The sequence below is a fragment of the Ranitomeya imitator genome, chromosome 4 (assembly GCF_032444005.1).
Source record: "Ranitomeya imitator isolate aRanImi1 chromosome 4, aRanImi1.pri, whole genome shotgun sequence".
NCBI classification, from domain to species: domain Eukaryota; kingdom Metazoa; phylum Chordata; class Amphibia; order Anura; family Dendrobatidae; genus Ranitomeya; species Ranitomeya imitator.
The window spans coordinates 118626183-118640779 of NC_091285.1; the positions used below are offsets into that span (position 1 = coordinate 118626183).

Below are 14597 nucleotides of genomic sequence, written 5' to 3' on the forward strand. Positions count from 1 at the left end.
TGCCAATTCTGTCACTTTGCCCAGCTCTTCCCACTTGACCTGTAGCATTGGCAAGTGGGGTTTACATTTGTGGGGTTGATGTCACCTTTGTATTGTCAGGTGACATCAAGCCCATGGCTTAGTAATGGAGAGGTGTCTATAAGACACCTCTCCTTTACTAATCCTATAGTTGTATTGTTAAAAAAGACGCAGCCACAATAAAGTCATTTATTAGAAATAAAACAAAACAGTTTTCCATTTTTATTTAAAAATAACAAACACAGTAATAATTACCTAATGCCTATTCCACTGAAGCCCTTGTCTCCTGTAGTAAAACAAAAAAGAAAAAACAAAAATATCACTCACCTCTCCATCGTTCTGTCCAACACCATAATCCATGTATCGGGATAAATAGTTTTCAACCTGGACGGTGCCAAGATGCGACCGTCCAGGCTGAAAACCACTGATGAATGAGCTGCTGCGAGCACAGCCTCAGTGACTGGAGGTAACATCATCGAGTTTACTGTCGGTCACTGATATGAAAAGTAGAAGTAAGAACAAGGTGGAGAAACTTTTTTCTGAGAAAAAACTCTTTGATCAATCACGAATCTAATTGGACCAGTTTTCTCACACGTGGAGACATCAGTCATGTGAACCATAACTGATTTAAAACACAAAATAAATTGTTCATAGTGACCAACCTCCTATTTTTTAAATTTATATATTGCATTCCAAAGAGAACATGTTCCACCTGATACATAGCCTCAACTTAGTACATCCTATCTTTATAGTAAATGATCAAAATTCCTTTTAAATATACATGATAAGACTTACCAATGAAGTAAGCCAGCAAAATAGCAAGAAGGACAGCCGCTGCTATGGCCGATAACGCTGCACATTTCCAGCTGCAATACTTAGACGGTTTCTTCAGCTTAAAGGCATTTCTGGAGAAGGTGTTTCTGGGTAGGAGTCTTGGAGGTGGAGTGTAAACTGTTCCTGAAGTCAGAGGATATCCGGGAGACGAGCTGCTAAATAAAGGAGTTGTTCCAGAAGATGTCTTGAACAAGAAGTGCCTAAAAAGAACAAGGAGACAGAATTTTTTACATTTATATTTTGCTGTCATAAGGTTAACACAAGTAGTGGCAGCAAAGATGTCACAACAAGACACGTTGCAGTTTGTAAATGATATGTATTGCTATTGCAGGAAAATCCCCATAATGCAATAAGCAATACTCTAGTCAAATATTCATGCACGTAGAAATGTCCACAGATGTAGTTAGCTGCAAGAAGAATTGACAAATAATATTGCATTTGTTCACAAACCTTATTATTCATATAGGAACACTGTTATCGTTTAATTATATGATAACAGGGCATTTGGAGAACAAAACATTAAGGCAGCGGCTTCTATTAAACCCAGTATTAATGGGAAATAATGATTCCTGGGTTACACTAACTTAGCAGGATTAAATACACTGGATAAGGGAATAAGGCCCACTGCACAATGCAAACAATTATTTAAAAAAAAAAAACACAAAAAAAACACCTTTTGTAAAAGAAACTAAAGCAAAAAATGAATGTTCACACTTTAAAGTGTATGCTGCTCTGGTCCCGTGGTTCGCTGCCAGTCTCTATTTACCTTCCTGAAACAATAGCATGCTTGCTGCGGCCAGTGATTAACTAGATTGGTCATGTAGTAATACAGCATGTCATTGCTTCACAATTGTAATCAGAGACTGGCAGAATATTAATGGTCTGGCGACATTTGATCAGCTGGGATTTAAAAGGTTAATAAGCGATTTTTTTTTACTGGTGTTATTTAAGCTGCCCCATTTTTTACAGGCCCCCTTTAAGTTGGAATTCAAGCACTGCATCATTCAGGACTACAAGTGTTCAAAGTTTGTCATATCATACTCCCCCCTCACAATAAATATAATCTGACATATTTACAGATGATACATTCTGCCTAGCAGGAAGGGTCCTTTAATCCTAAACATCACAAAGCATCTTCTCGATGTTGAGACCCCAAGTGTTAGCAAAGTCTCTGTGGACCTGGAACCATTCAATTAAGTAGCGGTCTAATTCATGGACATTTCCGAAGCAAAGACGTATCTTTGTAGGCACTCTTTATTATGGCAGATGAACGTGTTAGATAGGATGCCACCCATTATTGTGCAAGTGGACATTTGAATATGGAAAAATCCTTTTAAAGTAGTTGTCTAAAATCTGGTGAGTTTTTTCATGGATCATTAAAAGGGGTTGTCCAAGACTATTTTATTATTTTACTATGGGCCTAAGCACTAACAAGTAAGTAGTTGCTATCTACATGCTTGTTCTATCTGGCCCTTTTTTTACAGCAGTCATGGAGACAGAGCAGAGCGGAAGACAAGCAGCTGCCCAGTCAACATGACATTACCGAGGAGCGAAAAATCGTCGGCAGGAGCGGTCTATGACTGCTCCGAGCTGGCAGAGATCGGCGGTGGGCAGAAAAGGCAAGAATAAAATGATAAAATAGTCCAGAATAACCGCTTTAATGCTGTGGATTGTATTTGTACTGATTCAACTGCATTATCAACTGCATTATCCTGAATTTTGTATTCATTTCTATATGAGAATCCTTTCAATAAAGGCTGATGACGTTCTATGTGCAGAACAGATGGCAGATGAATTTTCTCTAAGACACCACTACTTTAGTGGCTGTGTGTTACATTTGCATAAGTATGTAATGTTGTATGAGTAAATGACAGATATTATTGCCAGATAATAATTTTATGCAATAACTGAGGAAACCAGTAAGCCTTTAAATTAACATTTTAGCCACAAATAAATGTGTTTGAAAACATGCGAGACATCCACAGTAGGGTTGAGCGAAACGGATCGGACAAATTCAAAAATAGCCGACTTTCGGCAAAGTCAGGTTTTGTGAAACACGACCCGATCCTAGTGTGGGATCGGCCATGAGGTCGGCAAGCAGTGCGCCAAAGTCGCGTTTCATATGACGTTTTCAGCGCCATTTCTCATCCAATGAAGGAGGACACAAAGTGTGGGCAGCGTGATGACATAGGTCTCGGTCCCCACCATCTTAGAGAAGGGCATGACAGTGATTGGCTTGCTTTCTGCGGAGTCACAGGGGCTATAAAGGGGTGTGCACGCCGACCGCCATCTTACTTCTGCCGATCTTAGCACAGGGAGAGGTTGCTGCAGCTGCATCAGAAGAAGGAATATAGTTAGGGAGGGAAGATTAACCCCGAAACTGCTTGTGCTGTAGCGAATTTCCACTGTACAACACCACCTTTTCTTTGCAGGGACAGTGGAGTTTATATTTTTGTGCATCAGCGCTGTAGCTTATTAGGCTGCCTTATAAGGCTCCCTGATAGCTGCATTGCTGTTTGTACACCGCTGTGCAAACAAACTGCTTTTTTAAAAGCAAAAATCCAGTTGCTCTTTTCTGCACAGTTCTCTTGTATATTTGTCCACACTTTGTGTGCAGCAGTCCTTTTTATTGCTGCCATACTTGTCCTGAGATCATTGTAGAGAGATTGAAATTGTACTACAGCCCTTGTATTTTTTTATATATCTTCCAGCCACGTTCTGCCACTTACATTGTGTAGTGTAATACACTGCGCCTGAGTTTTGTTGCAGTCTCCCCCCCAAAAAAGGGAGATTTAAGTTGGCACTAAGTGGATCTACGTCAGTTCTGTTAGTTTGTCGTATATCAGACAGCCACATTCTGCCACTTACATTGTGCAGTGTAATACACTGGGCCTGAGTTTTGTTGCAGGCTCCCCCCCAAAAAAAAGGGAGATTTAAATTGGCACTAAGTGGATCTACATCAGTTCTGTTAGTTTGTCGTATATCAGACAGCCATGTTCTGCCACTTACATTGTGTAGTGTAATACACTGGGCCTGAGTGTTGTTGCAGTCTCCCCCCCATAAAAAGGGAGATTTAAATTGGCACTAAGTGGATCTACGTCAGTTCTGTTAGTTTGTCGTATATCAGCCAGCCACGTTCTGCCACTTACACTACACAATGTAACATACTGGGCCTGAGTTTTGTTGCAGTCTCCCCCCCCAAGAAAAGGGAGATTTAAATTCTCAACAAGTTTATATACACATTCTACCTTGTTTTACAGCACCATATAATGGTTGTTATTTTTGTTGGAGTTTTCCAAAAATGAGGAAGTCTGGGCGGTCGTTGCCAGCTGGTACTGATGGTGGTGGTGGTGGTGGAGCATCTGGTGGTAGTGGGAAAAGCAAAATAGCACCAAAGGCTTGAGGAGTTGAGCCAGCGTCATCGTCTGGCTACACAGGGCCTCGAAGGCTCCCTTATCTGGGAGTAGGAAAACAGCTTTTAAAGCCGGAACAGCAGGAAAAAGTTTTGGCTTTCCTTGCTGACTCAGTCTCTAGCTCTTTCGCCTCCTCTTCAGAAGGTTTGAAATCTAAAAGCAGCGAGTCGTCAGTTGATGCTCCCGGTCAGGAACAAGTCGCTTCATTGTATCCGTCACCCAAACCAAAAGTGAAGGAAGCGGCAGAGGGAAATTGTTAAAAGCCCATTACAAGATGAATCGGACATGGAGTGCACAGATGCACAGCCACAGCTAGATTATTATGCTGTTCCATTGACTCAGATCACTATATTGCCCTCGCAGTGTACTGAGCCAGAATCTGACCCTGATGAGACTATGGTGCCCCGTCACGAACGCTATAGCACCTTACACGGTGACACAGAGGAAGGTGCACGTGATAGATGACCCAGTTGTTGACCCAGATTGGCAGCCATTGGGGAAGAGGGTGCCACTGCCAGTAGCTCAGAAGCGGAGGAGGATGATCCACAGCAGCCATGTATATCGCAACAGCTTTAATCTCGCAGGCCCGTATCTGGCCAAAAATGTTTGTCAAAACCAAAAACAGTTTTAGGACAGCGTGGCCATCCGGTGAAAGTAGCACAGCGGGTAATGCCTGAAAAAGGTAATGCATAGTAGGAAGAGTGCAGTGTGGGAATTTTTTAACCAAGATCCGAATGATCAGTGCAAAGTTATCTATAAGAAGTGCTCAACGACCTTTAGCAGAGGGAAGAATCTCCTAAATTTAAATACAATGTGCATGTGTAGACATTTAACCAGCATCCACTTGCAAGCCTGGACTAACTACCAAACGTCCAGTACCGTTGGTGCACCTGCTCAGAATGAAGGTAGTCACAACGCTACATTGCTTCCCTCACAGTAAGCCCACCGGTTAGGACACCACCAGCAGCAAATGTGGAGGCATCATCGCAAGGCCAAAGCAGTAAGGGAATCACAAGGTTCTTGGTAGGAAACACTGTAGATAGGCCAACATCAAGAATACCATCACCAACCCTCTCTCAATCTGCCATGTCCACCACCACCCCCACTAGTTCCACCATATGCAGCTCAACAGTCCAGCTCACCCTACAAGAGACTCTCATTAGGAAAAGAAAATACTCATCCTGTCATCCGCGTACACAGGGTTTGAACACCAACATTGCTAGACTAATCTCGTTAGAAATGATGCCTTACCAGTTGGTTGAAAGTGAAGCTTTCAAAGCTCTGATGGCCTACGCAGTACCACGCTATGACCTACCCAGTCAACACTTTTTTTGCGAGAAAAGCCATCCCAGCCCTCCACCAGCATGTCAAAGACCACATTGACCATGCACTGAGGCAATCAGTCAGTAGAAAGGTGCACCTCACAACAGATGCATGGACCAGTAGGCATGGCCAGGGACATTATGTGTCCATCACGGCACACTGGGTTAATGTGGTGGATGCAGGGTCCACAGGGGACAGATATAGTGGGACAGTTCTGCCTAGCCCACGGTCTAGGAAACAGTTTGCTGTAGGCGTTCGCCACCCCTCCTCCTTCTCCTCCTCCTCCAGAAGTGAAAGCTCGTCCACAGAGCGCAGTCGCATGACCACTCCATCCGCAGCTGCCACTGTTGCACACGAGGTGTCGCATTATGGAACAGCTAGTGGTAAGCGTCAGCAGACTGTGCTACAAATGAAGTGTTTGGGCAACAACAGAAACACCGCAGAAGTACTGGCCGAGTACTTGCAGCAAGAAACTCAGTCATGGCTGGGCAGTGTACATCTTGAGGCAGGCAAGGTAGTCAGTGAAAACGGAAGGAATTTTATGGCTGCCATAGCCCTTTCAGAACTGAAACATATACCTTGCCTGGCTCATACCTTGAACCTGGTGGTGCAGTGCTTCCTGGAAAATTATCCGGAGTTACCAGCCCTGCTCCTGAAGGTGCGAAGACTTTGCTCACACATCCGCCGGTCGCCCATACACTCCAGCCGTATGCTGAACCATCAGCGATCGCTGAATTTTCCCCAGTACCACCTAATATTCGACATTGCAAAAAGGTGGAACTCCACACTGCACATGCTTCAGAGGCTGTGCGAACAGAGGCGTGCTTTCATTTATTTGTGGGAGGATATACATACACAAGCAGGCAGTTGGATGGCAGACATGGAGTTGTGTGGTGTGCAGTGGTCGAAGCTTCAAGACCTCTGTCAATTCCTTCAGTGTTTTGAGGAATGCACACGGCTGGTAAGTGCAGACGACACCTTCATAAGCATGAGTATCCCACTAATGTGTCTGCTGATGCAAAGTTTGATGCACATCAAGGAGCAGGCGTCTGCAGCCGAGGAGGAGGGAAGCCTTGATGACAGTCAGCCATTGTCTGCTCAGGGAACTCTCCTGAACGAGGTGGCAGATGAAGAGGAGGAGGATGATGGGAATGAATATTTATGGGAGGAGGATGCTTCACAGTTGGCTATAGAAACTGGTGGCGTTGCAAGATCAGGAACAGGGTTTTAGCGGGCCACAAGTGATGTTGATTTGCAAGAAAGTGCTCCTCAACCCAGCACAAGCAGTGAATTGACACCTGAGACCTTGGCCCACATGGCAGAGTATGCCTTGCGTATCCTAAAAAGGGACCCCCGCATTATCAAAATGATGACCAATGACGATTACTGGTTGGCCTGCCTCCTGGATCCACGATACAAAGGAAAATTACAAAATATCATGCCACATGAGAACCTTGGCTACCAAACAAGCAACTCTTGTAGACTGTTTGGTTCAGGCATTCCCAGCACACAGCAGCGGTGATGGTTCTCACATGAGCTGTAGGGGGCAACATGGCAGAGGTGTTAGAGGTGCACAAATCCGAAGTGGCATTGGACAGAGGAGTTTTATGACCAGGTTGTGGAGTGATTTCGCAATGACCGCAGACACGACAGGTACTGCTGCATCGATTCAAAGTGACAGGAGACAGCATTTGTCCAGTATGGTTACCAACTATTTTTCCTCCCTTATCGATGTTCTCCCTCACAGGTCATTCCCCTTTGATTACTGGGCTTCTAAAATAGACACCTGGCCTGAATTGGCAGAATATGCATTACAGGAGCTCGCTTGCCCAGCTGCTAGTGTGCTATCAGAAAGAGTCTTCAGTGCTGCTGGTTCAATACTGACTGAAAAAGGACACATCTGGCTACCCGAAATGTTGATGATCTAACCTTCATTAAAATGAACCAATCATGGATTTCAAATTATTTTGCCCCACCTTCCCCTGCTGACACGTAGCTTGCCTGAAAAATGTCTTGGTTTTGGCCTCCTCTTACTAACTGCTCCAATTCCTCCATTTGCAGCTGCTGAATGTCCACTGTAGGCCATTTTTATACCTCCCTATATGGGCTGACTCCCCCAACAGGGCCGTGGTCACCACTTGGCGCAAGCACCCGTGCGAGTGCTGTTTTCCTCGACAGGTGGGTGTGCCGACTCTTGGGCGACGGCACCGGCACAGGGTCTCTCATAGTACAATGAAATGTCTCTGATGGTGGTGGTGCACAACCAACGTCAGACACACCGTCGTAATATGAGGGGCCCTGTGCCAGTACCACCGCCCACGAGAGAGTGTTCCCCCAGCTCGAAGAGTGCTCTACCACTGGCAAAGCTTACCTCTCCCTGCTCCACCACTGTGTAGTCTGTGCTGTTAAATCCTTCAATGGCACTGCCAATACAAAGTGGTTGAAATGATAGATGATAGTAAAAATATACAGGGGCCCTGGCCTCCATTTAGACCAGTTAATACTTTGCGCCAACTACCACTGTCTGCTACTCCGCAGAGGAGCCCACCCCTGTATCTAGCTATGCCACCAGTTTATTTATGAACATTTTTTTGGCTGACATTTAGCCCACTTTATTATTTTGGCCTACTAACTGTGCCAGCCACTTATTACAGTTGTCCTCCACTGAACAAAGCAATTCCACCTGTGTACTCCTCTTACCAATTTTGAACTGCATTTAGCCTACTTACTTATTTGGGCCTAGTAACTGTGTCAGCCTCTCATTACAGTTGTCCTCCGCTAAATAAAGCTATGCCGCCTGTGTATCCCTCTTACCAATTTTGAACTGCATTTAGCCTACTTACTTACTTGGGTCTAGTAACTGTGTCATCCTCTCATTACAATTGTCCTCCGCTGAACAAAGCTATGCCGCCTGTATACTCCTGATACCAATTTTGAACTGCATTTAGCCTACTTTTTTATTTTAGGCCTACTAAGTCAGTGTGAGCCTCTCATTACAGTTGTCCTCCTCTGATGAACAAAGCTATGCTGCCTGTGTACTCCTCTTACCAATTTTGAACTGCATTTAGCCTACTTACTTACTTGGACCTAGTAACTATGTCAGCCTCTCATTACAGTTGTCCTCTGCTGAACAAAGCAATGCCACCTGTGTACTCCTGTTACCAATTTTGAACTGCATTTAGCCTACTTACTTATTTGGGCCTAGTAACTGTGTCAGCCTCTCATTACAGTTGTCCTCCACTGAACAGAGCTATGCCGCCTGTGTACTCCTCTTACCAATTTTGAACTGCATTTAGCCTACTTTTTCATTTTGGGCCTATATCTGTGTTTCCTCCTCATCCTGCCCATTGCCCAGCCACTGCTAGATGAGTCTGCTGGTACATTGACCCAGACCACTACATTCCCCTTGCACTCTACACAGCCAGAATCTGACCCTGATGAAAGTCAGGTTCCCCTTCCCGCATACTATACCACCTTACACGGGTACAAAGAGGAAGGTGCAGATGAAAGTGCAGGTTCCTTCATCAGGTGGGGGGGCATACTCGTTGGCACTGGCACAGGGCCCCTCACAGTATGCAAAAGTGTCTCTGGCAGTGGGAGGCGCCGCCCGCCGTCAAACACACCGCCATACTATGAGGGGCCCTGTGCCAGTGCCTAGTGGGCCCCCCGCTTGCTCAGGATCACAGCACTTGCAAAGTTGAAATACTTACCTCTCCCTGCTCCACCGCCATGACGTATTCCGCGTTTCCTGGGCCCACGAAAATCTTGAGCCAGCCCTACCCCCCCACAACTTTAGCCAAATGACCCCCTGTTTTCAATGCCTAACTATTATTATATAGTAAATTAAGATTGACAAGCTTAAAGGGACACTGTCACCTGAATTTGGAGGGAACAATCTTCAGCCATGGAGGCGGGGTTTTTGGGTTTTTGATTCACCCTTTCCTTACCCGCTGGCTGCATGCTGGCTGCAATATTGGATTGAAGTTCATTCTCTGTCCTCCGTAGTACATGCATGCACAAGGCAATCTTGCCTTGCGCAGGCGTGTACTATAGAGGACAGAGAATGAGCTTCAATCCAATATTGCTGCCAGCATACAGCCAGCGGGTAAGGAAAGGGTGAATCAAAAACCCCCAAACCCCGCCTCCATGGCTGAAGATTGTTCCCTCCAAATTCAGGTGACAGTGTCCCTTTAAGAAATAAGAATTGATGTTTTTGGCATTAAAATGGGCACTGTAGGTGTTTTCCTGTCCTCCACTCACTGCCGACTTTGATTCCCCATTGACTTGCATTGGGCTTCGTGTTTCGGTCAGCCCTCAACTTTTCGCAATAATCGGCCGATTTCACCCGACTTGCGCAGGCGTGTACTACAGAGGACAGAGAATGAACTTCAATCCAATATTGTGGCCAGCATGCAGCCAGCGGATAAGGAAAGGGTGAATCAAACACCTGAAAACTCGGCCCATATGACCGAAAATTGGTCCCCCCAAATTCAGGTGACAGGTTCCCTTTAATGACTTGTGATGACTGAAGACTTGAACAGAATGGATGAAAAGTTGTATACCCCTAGAACGCGTACCTGGGGCCTCGCAGGCCTGCTAGGTTACTTGTTTTCTATTATCTGTAAAACTACATTAGTTAGAATTTTGAAACTCAAGGTAATCCTCAGGTATATAGTTGTTAGTAATATCCAGTTGTTCATATATTTTTATGTTATAGGCATCTCGTATAGCAACGCTTTTTTGTGACTACCCCAGATTCACGTACCTGGGGCCTTTGAGGCCTGCTTTGGTTTACATGTACTCCTCAGTCTTTTTGTCTGTACTGTTGTTGGGGAAGAACTTATGACTCTGTCTTTATGACTATTGGTCGATGGCTGTTGCTGGGAAGAGTGTGGATTCTGCCTGACATGGTAATGTGATCCTGGAAGGGAGTTTCCCCTCACAAAGTAACGTGATTATGATGTCAGTACAGGTCCTTTAGTCCTAAATCCTAGTTGCTGGAGAGACTTTGGAGGAAGAAGTCAGCTTTCTTTGGTCTGTAACAAAGAACCTTTCTGAGCTCCAAAACCAGAGGCTTCTACTGCACTTACAAGAAAGTGATCTGTTGAAGGTAAGAGTAGGGGGGCTGTACTTTACCCTAAGCACACAAACACTAACAAAGTCTTAGCACACACAGTGTATAGTGCACAAGCCTGATTGTAATCTTTATTTTTTACTTTTCATTTTAGTTTACTCACATCTAAGATTACAATGGCAAAGTCTACATCAAGGGGATTGACTGTCCAAGAAATTGAGGCGATTATTTTCAATAGTGATGAAGACAATGACATTTCTTTGTCGGATGAAGAGTATATTCCACCAGCTAATGTAACAACTTCATCGTCCAGCGATTCCTCAGATGATGAAGAAGTAATGGATCCAGCAGAATGTGCAAGTAGAACATCTAAAACAAATGTTTTTTGGAACAGTACTGCTGTGGCTCATGCACACACCCCATCACATAACATTATTAGAGTTCCTCAAGGAGCTGTCGGAATTTCCCAATTCATGTCCAAAAAATATGTTTTCAGTAAATTTGTTTCAGATGATATTGCAGATGAGGTAGTTTTGTGTACGAATGTGGAAGGTAAACGTATTGCTTCGGAAAAAAAAAAAAACTTGGAAAAATTTAACTAAAGAGGAACTATATGCCTATATTGGCCTTACTCTTCTGGCAGGGTCGACTAAATCATATGATGTGCCAATCAGAGAGTTATTTCTGAACCCATTTGCAGATCCACATTACAAAGCCACTATGTCCGTAGATAGATTTGAGGCTATTCAGAGATGCATTCGTTTTGATGAAAAGAGAACTCGGCCTGTGAGGTTGGCAACCAATAAATTAGCGCCTATTAGCTATATATGGAATCTTTTTATCAAGAACTGTTACAAACTTTACAATTCTAGCGAATATGTGACAGTGGACGAACAACTTCTTGCCTTTAGGGGACGTTGCAAATTTATCCAATATATGCCCAGTAAGCCAGCTAAATACGGCATAAAAATTTTCTGGATGTGCGATTCAGCGACTTATTATGGGATGAATGGCATAATTTACTGTGGAAAAGAAGCTGACGCTCCAGTCCAGAAAGATCTATGTTCCAACATAGTGAAAACACTAGCTTTACCAATTTTCCATTCTGGAAAAAATATCACTATGGATAATTATTTTACTAATTTATAACTGGCCAATTTTTTGCTTCAGAAACAACTAACACTTGTTGGTACAATGAGACCAAACCGCCGTGAAATTCCACCAATAATGAAGCACAATGCACAGCGACCAATCTACAAGAGTGTATTCGGTTTCTGCAATGAGGCAACAATGGTGTCCTATAAAACCAAGAAAGAAAAATCTGTGATATTACTGAGCACAATGCATCATGATGAAAGTATTGACACCAATGACAGGAAACAAAAACCTGAAATTATACTTCATTATAATAAGACAAAAGGAGGTGTCGACAAGATGGACGAAATGATTACTGAATATTCGTGTAAAAGGCAGACTAAACGTTGGCCTGTTGCCCTTTTTTCCAATATCCTTGATGTGTCAGCCCTCAATAGCTATATTGTTTATTGTCAAACTAATCCAGAATTCCATGCCAACAGGAAGGACAATAGACGTATATTTTTGACAGAACTTTGTTATGAACTTTTGATGCCTACTATGCTAGAGAGAGGCAGCACAAAATGCTTATCAAGGCAAATTACAGAGGCAATGATCCGATGTGGAATATGCTTTCAGGAACAGCCAGAGCAAAGAGAAAAAAAAAAGAAAGCGCTGCTATATTTGTCCAGCAAAGAAAGAAAGAAAATCGGAGCGTTTCTGTTCTACTTGCGGTACACAGCATAGAGAAAAAAGAATAAAATATAACTTTTAATAATATATTTCTTTACAACTACCCCAACAAACAAAAATTATATGATATAGTGCACATTAAGATCACACTCAATCAATTAGGACGTCCATCCGGACCGACATATCATAGGGATATAATAACTCTCATAAATCAGAGTCCCTAAAAGTAAGAAAAACCAATTCTGATTGGTTAGAATGCCCAATCAAAAAAAAGGTTAGTAGATAGACCATGAACTCATCAATCCCGGCATCATACACGATGCTCTTGTTAAAGGGATGTCAACACCGTCTATATGTAGACTCCTTAGCCTGGTTGCATATGTTATCACCAACACCAATAAATCAGGAGAAAGGAAGGATCTCACCCATCAGCCGAGCAGGTACCGATCATCTCCTCTTAGTTCCCAGACAACCAGGCTTCCATGGAGGGAGTGGATCACTTATAGACCTAATATGCCCTGTATAAGCTAAAATGGCCCTGATCCCCAAACTCCCGCCCTTACAAGGGCAGTCCACATCTGACCCTTATACTTATAGCCCTATTTGTCCCTGTGCATCCCGACGCGTTTCGTCTTCACCACAACTCCTCAGGGGAACTGTACACTCTAATAGGGAACAAAAGCTCTTTCATGGGGGACTAGGGTTCTGTCCTGATACTACTTGGGCTGAATGTGGTATGTCACCACGCCCCCTTTTAGTTACTTATATAGGCATGCCCACCACATTATGACAGATGTCCAATCATAATCACTCACCCATTCAAATTCCGCCGCTCTCACACGCCATAGCTTCCACTACACGTGTATTGCAAAATGGCTGCTACACTTCCGGTTCACTTTCCGGAGGTCACAGCACCTCACCATCACCATAGTGACCGCTTATGCGTCCCCGGCGCATGGCCGCTCCACATCCGGTTTACTATCCAGAAGTTACATTCCTGTCGCTTGGAGCCAACGCTCACCTCACGCGCCGATCTCCTTAGCGACCACCATGACGCACAGACCGAAAGCGGCCGGCCGTGTAGGTAATGGCCGCTTCACATCCGGTCTGCGATCCGGAAGTTGCATGCGTGTCACTTAGAGCAAACGCTCACCTCACGTGACAATCACCTTAGCAACCACTACAACGCATAAACCACTATAGGCCGCTAACCTGCATTTATTATCAGTCTTTTAGGTGGCCATAGATTATGACGGCTTATTGCGTCAGATTAACCCAGTCAGGGAAATATGATAGAAAGCGGGAAATTAATCAAATAAATCTTGGTTATGTAATTATCAGACCTATACCCTCCGCTAATACTATGCAACGAGACAGGATGACTATAACAATAACCTGTCCCACTACACAGTAAGGTCATAGATGCAAAGTACGCTGACATTACTCCCAAGATATGGGTAATAATCTCAGAAATGGCATTTAGCGGGTAGTAAAAATCACAAAACATAGTATTGACAGTTCTTTAGCCAAAAATGAGCCCTCAGAGCAGCTCACAATCAAAGCATCTTAAATAAAACAGCTATAGTTTATTTGCTCATTAAGCCCTTTTGGAGCTACCGTATTTAAGTAGAATATCCATCTCGTTTCTTTTTGTAGGATGATTTTATCCCAGTTACCTCCTCTTACGGGCTTTGCCACTTTTTCAATACCCATAAATTTTATGGAGTCTATATTGCCAGCCTGGCAACTGTTCACATGTCGTGCAACTGGGGTTTCTCTCTTATGTATCACATCTCCAATGTGTTCTCCTATTCTCCGTTTGAATTCTCTAATGGTTTTACCCACATATTCTTTTCCACACACACAAGAGACTAGATACACTATCCCTTTAGTGCTACAATTGATGAATTCTCTTATCATGTATTGTTTTCCAGTGATATTGCTAGTAAATTTGTCACCTGTGGCAACCTGGGAACACTCCACACAGTGTCCGCATCTGAAACAACCCTTTGTGTCACTCTTTAACCATGTCTTAGACACAGGGTTTTTAAAATGGCTCTTGACCAATCTGTCCTTTAATGACCGACCTCTTCTATAGGTAATAAGTGGTCGCTCAGTAAGCTGATTGCCAATATCTGGATCCATAAGTAAAATGGACCAGTGTTTGG

At 43.7% G+C, this 14597-nt stretch overlaps 1 protein-coding gene across 4 annotated transcripts in view; it reads right to left on the bottom strand.

The window, feature by feature from the left end:
• The window catches only part of TENM2 (teneurin transmembrane protein 2), a 3136407-nt gene that overhangs the window by 2086496 nt on the left and 1035314 nt on the right, over positions 1-14597 (bottom strand). For all 4 annotated transcript variants that reach the window (XM_069763919.1, XM_069763918.1, XM_069763915.1 and 1 more), the window contains one exon: positions 814-1052. In XM_069763919.1, coding sequence (XP_069620020.1) covers positions 814-1052 — 239 coding nt within the window. The remainder of the gene's footprint in view (positions 1-813; positions 1053-14597) is intronic.